Below are 19,718 nucleotides of genomic sequence, written 5' to 3' on the forward strand. Positions count from 1 at the left end.
TGGAGTAGTTTGGCAGAACTGGAAAAGATCAGGCGGGCGTATCACCCTTTCCACACTGGAGAGAGTGATGCTTCCCATACGATGTCTTAGGAGACTAAGGATAAACTTGCAGTGTTGCACTAGAGCAGGCATGGGCAAACTTGGGCCCTCCAGGTGTTTTGGACTTCAACTCCCACAATTCCTAACAGCCGGACAAAAAACCAGTACAAGAAAACCGCACTACAAACTAGAGCTGACAGCTGGCACAACAAAGCATTGCATGGAAAGTTCCTTGACAAAATTGAAGGAAAAGCTGACAAGGAGAAGACCTGGCTCTGGCTCACGAATGGGACCCTGAAGAAGGAGACAGAAGGCCTGATCCTTGCAGCCCAGGAGCAAGACATCAGGACAAAGGCCATTAATAATAATAATAATAATAATAATAATAATAATAATAGAAGACCTGGCTCTGGCTCACGAATGGGACCCTGAAGAAGGAGACAGAAGGCCTGATCCTTGCAGCCCAGGAGCAAGACATCAGGACAAAGGCCATTAATAATAATAATAATAATAATAATAATAATAATAATAGAAGACCTGGCTCTGGCTCACAAATGGGACCCTGAAGAAGGAGACAGAAGGCCTGATCCTTGCAGCCCAGGAGCAAGACATCAGGACAAAGGCCATTAATAATAATAATAATAATAATAATAATAATAATAGAAGACCTGGCTCTGGCTCACGAATGGGACCCTGAAGAAGGAGACAGAAGGCCTGATCCTCGCAGCCCAGGAGCAAGACATCAGGACAAAGGCAATTAATAATAATAATAATAATAATAATAATAATAATAATAATAATAGAAGACCTGGCTCTGGCTCACGAATGGGACCCTGAAGAAGGAGACAGAAGGCCTGATCCTTGCAGCCCAGGAGCAAGACATCAGGACAAAGGCCATTAATAATAATAATAATAATAATAATAATAATAATAATAATAATAATAATAATAGAAGACCTGGCTCTGGCTCACGAATGGGACCCTGAAGAAGGAGACAGAAGGCCTGATCCTTGCAGCCCAGGAGCAAGACATCAGGACAAAGGCCATTAATAATAATAATAATAATAATAATAATAATAATAATAATAGAAGACCTGGCTCTGGCTCACGAATGGGACCCTGAAGAAGGAGACAGAAGACCTGATCCTTGCAGCCCAGGAGCAAGACATCAGGACAAAGGCAATTAATAATAATAATAATAATAATAATAATAATAATAATAATAATAATAGAAGACCTGGCTCTGGCTCACAAATGGGACCCTGAAGAAGGAGACAGAAGGCCTGATCCTCGCAGCCCAGGAGCAAGACATCAGGACAAAGGCCATTAATAATAATAATAATAATAATAATAATAATAATAATAATAATAATAGAAGACCTGGCTCTGGCTCACAAATGGGACCCTGAAGAAGGAGACAGAAGGCCTGATCCTTGCAGCCCAGGAGCAAGCCATCAGAACAAAGGCAATTAATAATAATAATAATAATAATAATAATAATAATAATAATAATAATAGAAGACCTGGCTCTGGCTCACAAATGGGACCCTGAAGAAGGAGACAGAAGGCCTGATCCTTGCAGCCCAGGAGCAAGACATCAGGACAAAGGCCATTAATAATAATAATAATAATAATAATAATAATAATAATAATAGAAGACCTGGCTCTGGCTCACGAATGGGACCCTGAAGAAGGAGACAGAAGGCCTGATCCTTGCAGCCCAGGAGCAAGACATCAGGACAAAGGCAATTAATAATAATAATAATAATAATAATAATAATAATAATAATAATAATAATAGAAGACCTGGCTCTGGCTCACGAATGGGACCCTGAAGAAGGAGACAGAAGGCCTGATCCTTGTAGCCCAGGAGCAAGACATCAGGACAAAGGCAATTAATAATAATAATAATAATAATAATAATAATAATAATAATAATAATAGAAGACCTGGCTCTGGCTCACGAATGGGACCCTGAAGAAGGAGACAGAAGGCCTGATCCTTGCAGCCCAGGAGCAAGACATCAGGACAAAGGCCATTAATAATAATAATAATAATAATAATAATAATAATAATAATAATAATAGAAGACCTGGCTCTGGCTCACGAATGGGACCCTGAAGAAGGAGACAGAAGGCCTGATCCTTGCAGCCCAGGAGCAAGCCATCAGGACAAAGGCAATTAATAATAATAATAATAATAATAATAATAATAATAATAATAATAATAGAAGACCTGGCTCTGGCTCACAAATGGGACCCTGAAGAAGGAGACAGAAGGCCTGATCCTTGCAGCCCAGGAGCAAGACATCAGGACAAAGGCCATTAATAATAATAATAATAATAATAATAATAGAAGACCTGGCTCTGGCTCACGAATGGGACCCTGAAGAAGGAGACAGAAGGCCTGATCCTTGCAGCCCAGGAGCAGGACATCAGGACAAAGGCCATTAATAATAATAATAATAATAATAATAATAATAATAATAATAATAATAATAGAAGACCTGGCTCTGGCTCACAAATGGGACCCTGAAGAAGGAGACAGAAGGCCTGATCCTTGCAGCCCAGGAGCAAGACATCAGGACAAAGGCCATTAATAATAATAATAATAATAATAATAATAGAAGACCTGGCTCTGGCTCACGAATGGGACCCTGAAGAAGGAGACAGAAGGCCTGATCCTTGCAGCCCAGGAGCAAGACATCAGGACAAAGGCAATTAATAATAATAATAATAATAATAATAATAATAATAATAATAATAATAGAAGACCTGGCTCTGGCTCACGAATGGGACCCTGAAGAAGGAGACAGAAGGCCTGATCCTTGCAGCCCAGGAGCAAGACATCAGGACAAAGGCAATTAATAATAATAATAATAATAATAATAATAATAATAATAATAATAATAATAGAAGACCTGGCTCTGGCTCACGAATGGGACCCTGAAGAAGGAGACAGAAGGCCTGATCCTTGCAGCCCAGGAGCAAGACATCAGGACAAAGGCCATTAATAATAATAATAATAATAATAATAATAATAATAATAATAATAATAGAAGACCTGGCTCTGGCTCACGAATGGGACCCTGAAGAAGGAGACAGAAGGCCTGATCCTTGCAGCCCAGGAGCAAGACATCAGGACAAAGGCCATTAATAATAATAATAATAATAATAATAATAATAATAGAAGACCTGGCTCTGGCTCACAAATGGGACCCTGAAGAAGGAGACAGAAGGCCTGATCCTTGCAGCCCAGGAGCAAGACATCAGGACAAAGGCCATTAATAATAATAATAATAATAATAATAATAATAATAATAATAATAATAGAAGACCTGGCTCTGGCTCACGAATGGGACCCTGAAGAAGGAGACAGAAGGCCTGATCCTTGCAGCCCAGGAGCAAGACATCAGGACAAAGGCAATTAATAATAATAATAATAATAATAATAATAATAATAATAATAATAATAGAAGACCTGGCTCTGGCTCACGAATGGGACCCTGAAGAAGGAGACAGAAGGCCTGATCCTTGCAGCCCAGGAGCAAGACATCAGGACAAAGGCCATTAATAATAATAATAATAATAATAATAATAATAATAATAGAAGACCTGGCTCTGGCTCACGAATGGGACCCTGAAGAAGGAGACAGAAGGCCTGATCCTTGCAGCCCAGGAGCAAGACATCAGGACAAAGGCCATTAATAATAATAATAATAATAATAATAATAATAATAATAATAATAATAGAAGACCTGGCTCTGGCTCACGAATGGGACCCTGAAGAAGGAGACAGAAGGCCTGATCCTTGCAGCCCAGGAGCAAGACATCAGGACAAAGGCCATTAATAATAATAATAATAATAATAATAATAATAATAATAATAATAATAGAAGACCTGGCTCTGGCTCACGAATGGGACCCTGAAGAAGGAGACAGAAGGCCTGATCCTTGCAGCCCAGGAGCAAGACATCAGGACAAAGGCAATTAATAATAATAATAATAATAATAATAATAATAATAATAATAATAGAAGACCTGGCTCTGGCTCACGAATGGGACCCTGAAGAAGGAGACAGAAGGCCTGATCCTTGCAGCCCAGGAGCAAGACATCAGGACAAAGGCCATTAATAATAATAATAATAATAATAATAATAATAGAAGACCTGGCTCTGGCTCACGAATGGGACCCTGAAGAAGGAGACAGAAGGCCTGATCCTTGCAGCCCAGGAGCAAGACATCAGGACAAAGGCAATTAATAATAATAATAATAATAATAATAATAATAATAATAATAATAATAGAAGACCTGGCTCTGGCTCACGAATGGGACCCTGAAGAAGGAGACAGAAGGCCTGATCCTTGCAGCCCAGGAGCAAGACATCAGGACAAAGGCCATTAATAATAATAATAATAATAATAATAATAATAATAGAAGACCTGGCTCTGGCTCACGAATGGGACCCTGAAGAAGGAGACAGAAGGCCTGATCCTTGCAGCCCAGGAGCAAGACATCAGGACAAAGGCCATTAATAATAATAATAATAATAATAATAATAATAATAATAGAAGACCTGGCTCTGGCTCACGAATGGGACCCTGAAGAAGGAGACAGAAGACCTGATCCTTGCAGCCCAGGAGCAAGACATCAGGACAAAGGCAATTAATAATAATAATAATAATAATAATAATAATAATAATAGAAGACCTGGCTCTGGCTCACGAATGGGACCCTGAAGAAGGAGACAGAAGACCTGATCCTTGCAGCCCAGGAGCAAGACATCAGGACAAAGGCAATTAATAATAATAATAATAATAATAATAATAATAATAATAATAATAATAGAAGACCTGGCTCTGGCTCACGAATGGGACCCTGAAGAAGGAGACAGAAGGCCTGATCCTTGCAGCCCAGGAGCAAGACATCAGGACAAAGGCAATTAATAATAATAATAATAATAATAATAATAATAATAGAAGACCTGGCTCTGGCTCACGAATGGGACCCTGAAGAAGGAGACAGAAGGCCTGATCCTTGCAGCCCAGGAGCAAGACATCAGGACAAAGGCAATTAATAATAATAATAATAATAATAATAATAATAATAATAATAATAATAGAAGACCTGGCTCTGGCTCACGAATGGGACCCTGAAGAAGGAGACAGAAGGCCTGATCCTTGCAGCCCAGGAGCAAGACATCAGGACAAAGGCAATTAATAATAATAATAATAATAATAATAATAATAATAATAATAATAGAAGACCTGGCTCTGGCTCACGAATGGGACCCTGAAGAAGGAGACAGAAGGCCTGATCCTTGCAGCCCAGGAGCAAGACATCAGGACAAAGGCCATTAATAATAATAATAATAATAATAATAATAATAATAATAATAATAATAATAATAGAAGACCTGGCTCTGGCTCACGAATGGGACCCTGAAGAAGGAGACAGAAGGCCTGATCCTTGCAGCCCAGGAGCAAGACATCAGGACAAAGGCCATTAATAATAATAATAATAATAATAATAATAGAAGACCTGGCTCTGGCTCACGAATGGGACCCTGAAGAAGGAGACAGAAGACCTGATCCTTGCAGCCCAGGAGCAAGACATCAGGACAAAGGCAATTAATAATAATAATAATAATAATAATAATAATAATAATAGAAGACCTGGCTCTGGCTCACGAATGGGACCCTGAAGAAGGAGACAGAAGGCCTGATCCTTGCAGCCCAGGAGCAAGACATCAGGACAAATGCAAATAAGTCCAAGATCGAAAAGTCAGCTGATGACCCAAAATGCAGACTGTGCAAGGAAACCGACGAAACCATTGATCATATCCTCAGCTGCTGTAAGAAAATTGCACAGACAGACTACAAACAGAGACACAACTATGTGGCCCAAATGATTCATTGGAACTTATGCCTCACGTACCACCTCCCAGCAGCAAAGAACTGGTGGGATCACAAACCTGAAAAAATATTGGAGAATGAGCACGCAAAGATTCGAACCTGGCAGCCTTCAGGTCAGCAGCCCAACCTTCAAGACACGAGGTTTTTATCCCCTAGGCCACCGGTGATAAATCCATGTCACAACTTCGACATGGATTATCACAAGGTTTTTGGACGAAGGGATTCATGCACTTTATATGCTTTAAGTTTAGTAAATTGTTTTCATGTGCTTTAATGCCTAATGTAAATTGTTTTTAATTGCTCTTTTCGCCCCGGTGGCAAAGTGTGTTAAAGTGCTGAGCTGCTGAACTTGCAGACCGAAAGGTTCCAGGTTCAAACTCTGGGAGTGGCGTGAGTGGCTGCTGTTAGCTCCAGCTCCTGCCAACCTAGCAGTTCGAAAACATGCCAATGTGAGTAGATCAATAGGTACCGCTCCGGCGGGAAGGTAATGGCGTTCCATGCAGTCATGCCTATGGCCACATGACCTTGGAGGTGTTACGTATTGCGCCAAAATGCTAATGTGTATATGTGTGTGTAAAAGAAATCCCTTGAAAGATTCTTGCAAAGAAAGAGCTCTGCAAAAAGGGAGCTGATCTTTTTGCAGAGGCAAGCCATGCCTCAAACAATGTATCGGTTTGATGGCAGATGGCTGGTTTTGTCAGTTGGAATTTGAGCTTGCTGGGAGAGCACAGAAAAAGACAGGCTCTCTAATAGCTACGGTCAAGTAGCTGATTTAAATAGGCTATGCTGTATATATTTTGAATGCTGATTGATTGGTTATTGATCCTGAGCAACTACAAGGACATTGTATGATTGCTGAACTGTTTATTTGACTTCAACTCAACAAGTAAAGTTTCCTTTTGTTCTTTCAATTCCTCTGCCAGGTCTGAGTCTTTTGCACATGGTGTTAACTGCACGCTGCTGATTCCGCTGCACACTCACCTGGTAACATTACGGACAACGCCGGCTCTTCGGCTTAGAAATGGAGATGAGCACCAACCCCCAGAGTCAGACATGACTGGACTTAATGGCAGGGGAAACCTTTACCTTTTATTGTTGTTTTATTGGCATTGCGTCTTTGCCAGATCTGTACGCCGTCTTGAGTCCCCTCAGGTGAGGAAGGCGGGATAGAAATGACGTAAATAAATAAATAAACAAACAAACAAGGATGTTTGGATCCTATGATGGACCATAAAGGATTCTTCAGAAGCCAAGTCTCAAATAGAAAATAAAACTTTAATTGTCCCGCAGCGCAGCCTGGAACCCGCTACCAATCGCAAGGCTGTGCCCACCTTGGGACCACTCCCCCCCCCCCCATAAAACGTAAGGCTAAGACCCCAAGAGCTTCATGACTGGCTGGTGCACAAGGCAGCCCCCCATCAGGGGTTGGTTTTGGTCCCAAAGGGAAGAGGGGGCTGCTGTTAAGGCAAAGCGGGCCAGGGAAGGGACCCCATCCCCAGGCCGGGAATGAAGCAGCCCCCCCAAAAAAGGAATGAGGAAAAGTATCATGACGGTGATCAGATTCAGAGTCACCCATGGCCTGGGCCCTGGAGTGGGAGAGAGCGGCACTCATCCAGTATGTGCACACGTGCATACGCATTAATGCTTATGCACACACATATACATACATATACATATGCATTGATAGTTATGCATACACATATACATACATATGCATTGATACTTATGTATTTCTGCACATGTATACATATTAATACATATGCACACATTTATACATACATGTGCATTAATACTTATGCATTCACATATACATACATATGCATTAATAATTATGCACACACATGTACATACATATGCATTAATACTTATGCACACATATATATATATACATATGCATTAATACTTATGCATGCACATATGCATACATGTGCATTAATACTTATACATACATGTGCATTAATACTTATGCATATGTATATATATTAATATATATGCACACATTTTTACATACATGTGCATTAATACTTATGCATACACCTATACATACATATGCATTAATAATTATGCAACGTATGAATATTAATACATATGCACACAGATATACATACATGTGCATTAGTACTTATGCACACATATATGCATACAAATGCATTAATACTTATGTACATATATCTATACATATGCATTAATTATGCACACACATATGCATGCATATGTATTACTACTTATGCAATGTATGAATATTAATACATATGCACACCTATATACATACATGTGCCTTAATAATTATGCACACACATATGCATACATATGCATTGATACTTATGCAACATATGAATATTAATACATATGCGCACATATACACATACATGTGCATTGATACTTATGCACACACATATACATACATATGCATTGATATGTATGCACACATGTACGTGAGCCACTCCAAGTCCTCTTGGGGAGATGGGGCGGGATACAAAGGATTATTATTATTATTGTTACTATTATTATTATTATTATGCATACACATACATATGTATTATACATACATATGCATTAATACATATGCACACACACACACACACACACACACACATATATATATATATTCAATGGTGAATAGGGAGTTCTTTTTCAAACACCCTGAATATTAATGTGTGTGTGTGTGCATATGCACACACACACATTAATATACAGAGTGTTTGAAAAGGTACTCCCTATTCACCATTGAAATTCAATGGTGACTAGGGAGTTCTTTTTCAAACCCCCTGTATATGCCCACAGGTATGCATCCATGCTCTTCCCTTCTGATCAGAGGGTCAGTGGACTGAGAGAAAGGAGTCACTTAGTGTTGCTGCATTAGTTCGGCCTGGCCATTCAAGTGCTAGCTGGACATTCACCAAAAGGTCACATTGGCACCGTAAGGCCACAAAGAGCAATGATCCACACGTCCTGGGAGCCACAGGGTTTGTGGGAAGGCGCATAGGAGTGTGTGTGCCGTATAGGGAAAGGCCAGAGGAGAACGAGAGGGCTCAGTGGCCTTACTGGACAACGGATGTCCAGGACAGGGAGAGATTTCCCCCAAAAGTCTGGGGAAGCCCCACTGCCGCAAGTGCTGAGATGCAGCCGGGGGTCCTCTTGGGGGTCCGTGGCTCAGGCCGTGCAGTTGTCCACGCAGTCCTTCCCGCTCTGGAAGAGGTGGTAGATGCTGGTGAGGGGGAACATGGCCAGGGCCCCCACCAGTGAGCCGGCCTGGATGACCGCCCCGCACCAGACCAGGGCCGAGTGTCCGGCCTCGTGGAGCAGGCTCCCAATCACCACCTTCAGGTAGGAGAAGAGGCCCAGGAAGAGCGTCCAGGAGACAATCTGCACGGGAAGGAAGGGCATCGTCAGCCAGTCTCACTCCTCACCACTTGGACAGACATCGGCATTCATAGTCATGCTCACACATACACATACGTATGCAATAATACTTATGCACACACATACATACATGTGCATTGATACTTATGCATGGGCATATATACACATATGCCTTAATACTTAAGCACACACATACTAAAACTTATGCACACATAAACATGAATATGCATTAATACTTATGCATGGGTATATACATATGCAGTAATACTTAAGCACATACATACATATGTTTGCATTAATACTTATGCACATGCACATACATACGTTCACATTAATACTTATGCACACATATACATGCATATGCATTAATACTTAAATACACACACACATATGCATTAATACTTATGTACACATATACATGCATATACATTAATACTTATGCACATGCATATACATACATATGCAGTAATACTTAAGCACATACATATATATGTATGCATTAATTTCTATGCACACATATACATGCATATGCATTAATACTTATGCAAATGCATATACATACATATGCATTAATATTTATGCACACATATACATGCATATGCATTAATACTTATGCACATGCATATAAATACATGTGCATAGATACTTATGCATGGGCATATACATATATGTGCATTGATACTTATGCATATGCATAATTCATATGCAGTAATACTTAAGCACACACACATTTACATATGCATTAATATTTATGCACACATATACATGCATATGCATTAATACTTATGCACATGCATATAAATACATGTGCATAGATACTTATGCATGGGCATATACATGCATATGCATTAATACTTAAGTACACACACATGCATATTCATTAATACTTATGCACATGCAGTGCAAGGGGGCACTACTGGAAGGTAAGCTGCTGCCTTGAGGTGTGGGGGGTCTCTTTCAGGTCTCTTGGAGAAAAAGAGAAGCAATGTCTCTGAATGCAACCACGACTGTTACTATACTTACCACCAAAGCGGCTCCGGCTGTGCTCCCGACCAGCGGCGGGCAGGGGCTCAAGGCCGCCAGAGCCATCAGGTAAGCAGCAAAGACACACCCGGCTGCGGAGATGACGGTCAAGCCCACAAGTGACCTGGAAGGCAAAAGAAGAGGCAACCAATGCATTGGGGTGGCCACATCTGGAATCCCAACCAACCATTCACTACTGCAGGCATGGACCAACTTTGGCCCTCCAGTTGTTTTGGACTTCAACTCCCACAAATCAATTCCAACTCTATGATTGGATGATTCTTGCATAATTACATCTGGTTGTATACCACTTGAGAAGATTCTACTCAAATGGGTTTTTGGCTCTTCTCTAAAAGTTAATGAATACAATTTTCTAAAAGGTTATGATCACTAAAAGGTCATGCTTGTTAGGGATTCCTCTTCTTCAGAAGAGGAAGGGGAGCAGGAAAGTGTTCATGAATCCGAGGGTTAGTTGGAATCTGAGGGGGAGATTTTGCAAGTACCCACATTTCAGGAGAGACGAAAGGAAACAGCAGAGACGAGCTAGAATAGCTGCCAGAAATGCAGCTGAGTAATTAGGAACTGCCCTAGCAGCTGTGAGGGGACTCAGGTCCGTAAAGCAGAAGGAGGTGCAGCCAGCTCTTGCTGGTAACAAACTGACTCTAATACCTAAGCCTTTGCTCCCCGTGTGCCTGCTCTGAGTCTGCATCTGGATTTATTGCTGTTTCTTTGTCTGAAGTAAGACTGCTATTTGATTTGGGAGTTTATCAGAGACTGTGTTTGCCCTATGACTTCCATGCTTCCTTTTGCATTATTCCACTGAGTGTGCGGTACTTTATGTTTTGCTGAAGTAAAGCAGTTTTCATTTACTTAACACAGTGTTTTAAGGCTGTTCTTGAAAGACAAAACAGGACAATGCTTTTTTAAAAAGCTTAGATGATCTGTAAGTGTTTACCTTCTTTCTAAAAGTTGCCCTGATATACTCTCTCACTGAAAACGCAATTAAAAGGACCTTTGTTTAAAAAGTGTGGGTGACACTTGGAGGTCCCCTTCCTGTTGTGCGAAGTCTGGCAAATACTAGAATTCCCATTATCCCCATAAGAAGAACTTGGGGATAAGGGGCTTTAGATTTTCCTTTGTTTGGTTCTATTTCAAGCCTTGCTGGCCTCTAAAACACATCAGCTCGTTCTGCAAAGTCTGGCAAATACTAGAATTCCCATTATCCTCATAAGAAGAACTTGGGGGTAAGGGGCCTGGGGTTTTTCCTTTGTTTGGTTCTATTTCAAGCCTTGCTGGCCTCTATAACACATAAGCTCATTTTGCAAAGTCTGGTAAATACTAGAATTCCCATTATCCCCATAAGAAGAACTTGGGGGTAAGGGGCCTGGGGTTTTTCCTTTGTTTGGTTCTATTTCAAGCCTTGCTGGCCTCTATAACACATCAGCTCGTTTTGCAAAGTCTGGCAAATACTAGAATTCCCATTATTCCCATAAGAAGAACTTGGGGATAAGGGGCCTGGGGTTTTTCCTTTGTTTGGTTCTATTTCAAGCCTTGCTGGCCTCTAAAAAACATCAGACTCACCGGCAGAGCAGGAACATGGCGAGGAAGCAGGCCACGGGGTTGGCGATGTTGCTGAGCACCACGGAGAGGTGGTAGGCCATGGATCCGTAGGGCAGGCAGGAGTAGGTCTGGACGGAGGGCAGGACCCCGTTGGTGAGGGCGTTGGAGACCCCCAGGAGCACCAGCAGGAAGGCGTTCCGTCTCGTCCAGAAGGGGACGGTGGTGGCGGTGGTGGTGCCGGGCTTGGGGGGTCCGCCCGTGGCCACGTCCCCCGGGGCGCACTCGGAGGAGGGCGTGCTGTCCGTCTGCAGCGGGAAGGACTCCTCGGTGGCCACGCTCTCTTTGGAGGAGCCTGTCTCCCCGCTCCCTCCGTCACGGTCGTGCCACATCACCAGGGCCAAGAAGGCCAGCGCCGAGACGGCCAGGAGTCCCACCAAGAGCCAGAAGTAGGTCGTGGCTGAGAAGTTCTCCTCCAGATAGCGTGGGAAGGAGGCGTTGGCGCCTTGCGTGGCGTTGGGGCACTCCAGCTGGCCCACCCCCTGCCCCAGGGCCAGGACGCAGGGCAGGAGGGCGCTCAAGCCCTGGCCGATGAAGAAGGTGCGCACAAAGAGCGGCGGGAAGCGGTACATGAAGGGCAGGAAGGAGACGTTGGAGGTGCAGCAGGCCAGGGCCAGGGCGAAGGCCAGCGCCAGGTAGGCCAGGCTGTGCTCGGCGGCCCCCATCACCACCGTGCGCTCCCAGAAGGCCGCCAGCAGGACGGAGCCCCCCACCAGCAGCACCTGGATCCCGTGGATCAGCCAGCGCTCCTTCAGCCGCCCCGGGGCAAAGTGGTGCGCCAGCGTCACGCTCACTGGGCCCACGTTGCCCAGCGCAATCAGCACCGACAGGTAGGCCGGCAGGTTCCAGCCTGTATGGAGAGGGAGCAGAACACAAAGCAGGTGAGCAGCGGCAGTAAGCATATCTGGTCCTACACCAGGAACACTGGGAGGATATGTGGTCCTATAGCAGAGCGGAGGGCTGCGGAGCATTTTGTCCCCCAAAGGCTCCTCCTTCGTGTCTTGATGGATCTTGACCAAACTTGGCACACAGACCCTTCATTATCCAACCTGGGGATCACAACCAGGCACAGTGAAGACATCTGCCCTGCTGCTGAATACACATGCCCAGTGTGGAATAATAATAATAATAATAATAATAATAATAATAATAATACTCATGACCATTCATCATTCACTGCCCCCTCGCAGTGATGTTGACCGGCTATATCTGCCTAGAAGGTCAGGGGGCAGAGGACTCTTACAAGTAAAACAAGCAGTCAAAGAAGAAGAACATGCCCTGGCAGAATATGTAAAGCAAAGTGAAGAACCTGCTTTGATTGATTTTGAAAAATCAGAAACTCCTCAAAACACAGCAGACAAAAAACCAGTACAAGAAAACTGCACTACAAACTAGAGCTGACAGCTGGCACAACAAAACACTGCATGGAAAGTTCCTTGACAAAATTGAAGGAAAAGGTGATAAGGAGAAGACCTGGCTCTGGCTCACAGTAATCCTAAAAGGCACATTTCTGGGTTTTTCTTATCCTTTATGGCGATTATATTATTTTTTTTCTATAGCCACCTTTTCCCAAAAGTGTTGTATTATTGCAGGACCACCAGATGTAAAAAAAGAGAGTCTTTCTGCGTCCTGCACCTCCAGCATTCCTCTCGACAAGTTTTATCTATTTTGGCCGTTCACTCTGGGGTGGTATAGCTTCTGCAAAACATTTTATACATGTTTTGTCTAACTGAACGATCTATGGAGAATGTAGACCCCCTTTCCCAGAGATGTTCCCAGTCCTACCTTCCGGGAGCCTCTTGACCACCACGGGCAGCTCCACCCACAAGGAGTTGATGGCGACCCAGGAGCCCATCCCAAAGAGGGCCACCAGGAGGTGGGAGACCGCGGCCCGGCCACTCAGCCAGGGAGACATCTCTGCGCCTGGGAGGGGAGGAAACACATACACAAACAAACAAGTAAACAATGAGCGCTGCCTTCATTTCCCACTCAAGCCCATGCACAGACAACTGTCTCTTCTCATGCCTGCTTCCATTACGTTACCCAAGCCTCTGTGGCACCTGAAATTGCATTTATTTATTTTCACTCCACTTTTACCCTGATGCAGGGACTCAAGGCGGCTGATAACAATCATGCGGCCTACAATACAATTAAAATAGAGAATCATAAGGTTGGAAGGGATCCCAAGGGCCAACCAGTCCAACCCCCTTCTGCCATGCAGGAAAACACAATCAAAGCACCTCCAACAAATTGTCATCCAGCCTCCCACAAGTGTTGGAAATAGCAACCTTCTTCAAGCCTCCACTAGTAATTTGTTTATATATGGTTCTGTTTGCTTACTGTATTGTATATGTATGTTTTGGTATGCAGCTTTCCCTTTACTCTATGTTTCCTGAGGTTGTGGGAGGGGCTGCAGACCACATGATCAGATCTGGGACTGCTCAGACTCCATTTTAGAACACAGAATGATGCTTTGGATTTCAGACTCCATTAGACACCATGTAGACTCTGGACTGTTAAGAGCAAACTCATATTGCTTCTGATCATAAGAGAGATGCCCTCTGTTATCTGCACAGAGAAACTACAAATCCTATCTGTAACTGGATTAACACGTTATGTCCCTGTATGCAGGATACATGAAGTGTTGCACCCCAAGGTTGCGGGAACACTCTGAGAAACAGGAAACCCTAACACACAAGCGGTTTATTGAGATATATATATATATATATATATATATATATATATATATATATATATATATATATCTGCAGTTAGCGAAATAAGTCAGTATTAAAAGTAATCCTTAATATAAAGTCTATAGCATTTTCAAACAAATTCAGCAAAGTCCTTTCTGTAATCCACCAGTGAAACTCGATAGTTTCACCCAAAAGTCAAGGATAGTTCTTAAACCAGAACCAAGAACCAAACACTGCAAACTGCAACTGTAATCCACTTGGTGAGTCCCATCTCAGAACAAGGAAAGCAACATAAACAAGGCAAAGTCAGTCTCAACTCAGGAGCAAGGAGAGCAAGGTAACAAGGTGAAGTTTACTCAGGAGTAGCGGCACAGCATGGCTTGCAAGGAACTGGAAACCTGGCTTGGTTTCCAAACAGGAGTCAAGGCTGGGAGCTGGATACTGGAACCTCTTCCGAGGAAAGGCAAAGTTGACACCGCAATGAGGAACACAAAGGGGAACACTTTTAAGGAGATTCCAAGGTTGTGAGATTAAGGGAGTGCAGGACCCACAAAACTTCCCACGGGAAACAGTTAGTCATTATCAAGCTTCAGAGCTAACCTCTTGCTTCTTCGAACCCCCTCCTTCTTGCTCCTATCTCTAGTAAAACACTCCCTCCGACTGAAAACCCCACCTTCGCCCAGGACAGCACCATCTGGTGTAGGCAAGATTGCCGAGGCATCGGACTGTTCTCCAATTATCGGATCCTCCTGTGTAATAATATCAGGCAGCTGCAAGGCCAAGGGGCCTCGTTCTGGGCCTGGATCCGTAGCATAGTCTATTTCCAACTCCAACTCTTGATGAACTATAGGCCGCGATGGCTGAGCTACAACATGAAGGTTGTGAGTAAACCAAATATGTTACTTTTAATGAAGTCTACCTTCTTTTTTTTTCCTCTTGAGAGTATGATATAGAAACAAGAGGTTTTATGGGAGAGATGTTTTTGGGCACTGAAGAGAACACTTCTGAAACTCTGCTGTTTCTGTGCATTGGCATAATTGTTGCTGGTTGAAGATGAGAAACAGAAGCTCTTACATGTGCCCATGAACCCAGAGTCACCCTGCAGAGCAATGATGCACCACTCAGCTTTATAGAACAAATAATACAGGAACTTTACTAACTTCAAGTGAACAACAGAACAATGGTATTTACAATAGTTCCTCTGATTGCTTACAGAAATTCACAGTCATAAACAGTCCTTTCTTAGTCCCTAAATCTGTTTCAGTGAAGGATTGGTAGCAGCAGCCATCTTGTCCAGGCAGTGCTCAGCAAGAGCACACAATCTCTCTTTCTGACTGAACTAAACCTGCTCAAACCGGTTCTCCGGCAGCCGAATAGAAAAAATAACAAATCAAATTCCCGGGTCTTTGCAGGCTCGGCCAATCGGTTTCATGCACTTCATTTCCCAGTTAATGCATACATCACAATGTCTTTTGCAAACCATAACAATAATCTCTGTTCCTAACAGATCAGAGACAACGAGGTTATCAGTCTAACAACTGAAAGTCGAATTGCCTTGCATAAGTACATGTGAATATTGAGATTTTACTCAAACGAGATTTTGGCTTTGCTCTGGAAGATTATATTTTTACAAAAGATACTGATTTCCAAATGGTTGTGAAAGCCATTGTTCTCCATGAGGCTATGGAAATTGTGCTTTTTTCAAAAGATCTCTAACAAGGTCATGCCTTTCCAAAAGCAAGGTCCATTTGATGAAGGTGTATTGGGAAAATATAATACTTGTATTGGAAACTATATATTGAATGTAATCATATTAGAAATAGGAATAGGAAAAATGTAATCACAAGTAGAATGTGTGCATATAGCCCCAAAATACACTTTGCCTAGCAAGACCCAGCAGAGACCAAAGTTCACCCTAAGTGCCAGGGACATATGTTAAGTGTCAACAAGAATAGATAAGCTAATGGACAAGAGACAAATTAAGGCTTTTTGGGATGTCAAGATAAGACCTGGCACTATGGAGAAGTGTGAATGACTCTCTGACAGCTAAGGTAGGGGGAAATTCCTTAATTAATGGATCCTGAGAGCTTAGATGGGATTTCCTTAGATAAGGCCTAATAGAGGGTCAGAGGTCTTGAAAGTAACCGATATTTTAGGAAAATGCAAAATTAGCTTTTAGTAAAGTGCAAAGTAAGACTTTTTTGACACTAATTGGTGATGGATAATGCCTCTATGACGTAAATAGATGAATGCAAAATAGTATATAAGGACCTGTGTTTCTTTGTTTCGTACCTTCGCTTTCCTGATTACAGGGGAAGGTCATTTTCTTATTGCTTATTCTCTCTGGCCACTGAGAATAAACGTCTTTTTTTCTACAGCCACCGGAACTCTTTTTGTCTCATTACCTCAAACCTTTGTCTGCCATTTCACATTCTCAGGGCCGGCCCTAGGTAATTTTCAGGTGTAAGCAAGGAGTATTTTGCCCCCCCCCAAACCAAGTGCTCCTTTGCTCTCCCCCCCCCATCTCTCGGCTTTGGAGGGTTGGTGGGAAAACAACAGAAGCACCTCAACTGCACCCACTAGAGGATTGTGCCTTCCGCAATTGCGTAGTTCGCGTATAGCTTGAACTGCCCCTGTCCATTCTCCATCCCCTCCTTGTCAACGCTAAGCTTGTAATCTCCTTGCGGCAGAGCCCGATGCTTCCACTCCTTGTCTCCTCTACGCATGGACACTAGTTAGTTCAAGTTGTTTCTGTCTTACGGGAACTGTAAAATGACTCCATCATGATGCGACTTGTCTAGGGTCACGCAGTGGGTTTCCAAAGCTAGACAGAGAATCAACCCATGACCTCCATAGCCTTTGCTTAACGCATGCATGGTAGAGGATTGGACTGGATGTCCCTAGGATTCTAGGATTCATGGAAAGAAGGGTGCAGAGAAGAGACGTCGGAATGTTTATTTAATTTATATTATTATATTATAACTGCTGCCACTACTTGTAAAGATGGTTATAATGCGGCCACCAGATGTAAAGGGGATTATCCACGCTTGCCACCACTATGGGAAGATATAGCCACTAACTACTTAGAGAGCAGACCTTTAAATTTTTGTTTTTCTTCTTTCTTCTTGTTTGTTTTTGATGGTAATATATATATGACAGAAGCTGAGATGTTTAAAAGAAAAATAACACGTTTATTCTGGCACAAAGCTTAATGGTTATACAGTAGAGTCTCACTTATCCAACATAAACGGGCCAGCAGAATGTTGGATAAGCGAATATGTTGGATAATAAGGAGGCATTAAGGAAAAGCCTATTAAACATCAAATTAGGTTAAGATTTTACAAATTAAGCACCAAAACATGATTTTATACAACAAATTTGACAGAAAAAGTAGTTCAATACGCAGTAATGCTATTTAGTAATTACTGTATTTACGAATTTAGCACCAAAATATCATGATGTATTGAAAACATTGACCACAAAAATGCATTGGATAATCCAGAACGTTGGATAAGTGAGACGCTACTGTAGTAACTTTCTCTTTAGAGGCACTTTGGTTAACAGTTGCAAAGCTAGAATGAGGTGTTTCAAACTTCTTAAAATGTCACTTCTTCCTTTACTGCTCTAAACTGCAGTCACCCTATGAATTACAATCACAGATTATCTGTTCCTCATCAGGAGACAGTCTACCTTAAAATAAGTCACCAAACTTATTTTAAATTGACTCAAAAATAAGCATTTGAGTCTCCCTGATCCCTTCAACTGAGGGTCAGTCTTCACTGTACCTCATCAGGGCACAGACTAACTGCTTCTTTTTCAAACCTGCACTTCTCCACCAAAATGGCAGTTCGCCCACTTCTCCATGGCAACCAACTCATGAGTGCAGAGTAACTGAAATATTGACCCTTTTAAAACGCAATTAAACATGACATCTGTAAACTAAAAAATTCACACTTCGTTACAAAGGGGAAAGGCCACGAGCGGGGTAAGCGTACCTTTGATGAATGGAGATCTCCAGCCACGGAAACCAAAGGAAGGCTGGGTCTGGCAGCCGGAGCTACGAAGGGCGTTCCTCAGGAGCACCGCTGCTCATCCCTATGGAAAGGAGACATAATTAAGTGGTGAGATGAGAGCCACCTCTAAGCATCTGCAGGGATGTCACATGGACAACGGAGCCAGGTTGTCTCCTGCTGCTCAACAGGACAGGACACAAAGCAACAGATTCAAATGGCAATTTACTAATGCACATTGTTGTACTTGTGGGTATATATTAGTTTGGTGTGTAACCAGGAATCCATTTACTTAATGTTTATTTCATATTGCCTTTGTGAAAAAGTAGTTGAGGAAGTGAAGAAGGGAATGAAATGTCTCTCAACCTCAAATGAAGCTACGAGGGTTGAATGAAAAGTAATGCCTCCACCTTCGTTACTTGGGTTTGGATGGGAATATTTTAATAAACCAAACGCAGAAATAATCCTTAGAATGTGCTCTTTAACTACCACTGTTCACTTTTCCACATCATCGCCAGACAATTGGATACATTTCTGCCAACGATGAACAGGTTTTCTGAAGCCGTCACGGAAGAAGTCGACACTCTGTTTCCGCAACCGGCGTCTCGCAGTCCCCACTGTGCGCAGATCTTCCGATAGCCAAGCAAAGCAATAATGTGACCCACACGTTCTTGTGAAAGGCCGATTATGCTTGAAATTCTTCTCTGAGTGATACCACGATCGTCCTGAATCAATCTGTCAACCTTTTGCTTGTGAAACTTGGTTGCTGTCACAGGACGTCCAACTCCTTGTTTGTCACACAAGTCAGATGTTCCCACTTCAACATCTTTAAACTCACTCACCCAATGATGCACAGGACTCACATCAACACAATCACCATAAACACCTTGCTTTCTCTGATAAATCTCCTTTGGGATGACACTTTCTGCTGCCAAGAATTCAGTTACTACACATTGTTTAAGTTGCATTGACCGACTGTCTGCGCAGGGTTCCATATTTTGCACTTTAACAACACAACCGTTCAATGCTAAGGCTTCCCCGTCTGCGCAGGGTTC

At 42.5% G+C, this 19,718-nt stretch overlaps 1 protein-coding gene and 1 pseudogene across 1 annotated transcript in view; one reads left to right on the forward strand and one right to left on the reverse strand.

Annotated features, from left to right (window-relative positions):
* Positions 1–7,021: 7,021 nt before the first annotated feature.
* The window catches only part of LOC100564758 (solute carrier family 52, riboflavin transporter, member 2), a 36,848-nt gene continuing 24,151 nt past the window's right edge, over positions 7,022–19,718 (reverse strand). Inside the window, exons 3-7 of the mRNA XM_062979855.1 lie at positions 18,649–18,748; positions 13,743–13,880; positions 11,922–12,807; positions 10,341–10,464; positions 7,022–9,320 (exon numbers count right to left, since the gene is read on the reverse strand). Of these exons, the coding sequence (XP_062835925.1) occupies positions 9,108–9,320; positions 10,341–10,464; positions 11,922–12,807; positions 13,743–13,872 (1,353 nt within the window). The 5' untranslated portion in view covers positions 13,873–13,880; positions 18,649–18,748 and the 3' untranslated portion in view covers positions 7,022–9,107. The remainder of the gene's footprint in view (positions 9,321–10,340; positions 10,465–11,921; positions 12,808–13,742; positions 13,881–18,648; positions 18,749–19,718) is intronic.
* LOC134298601 (bromodomain-containing protein DDB_G0271118-like) lies at positions 7,501–8,370 on the forward strand (annotated as a pseudogene).

The sequence above is a fragment of the Anolis carolinensis genome, chromosome 4 (assembly GCF_035594765.1).
Source record: "Anolis carolinensis isolate JA03-04 chromosome 4, rAnoCar3.1.pri, whole genome shotgun sequence".
Lineage (NCBI taxonomy): Eukaryota > Metazoa > Chordata > Lepidosauria > Squamata > Dactyloidae > Anolis > Anolis carolinensis.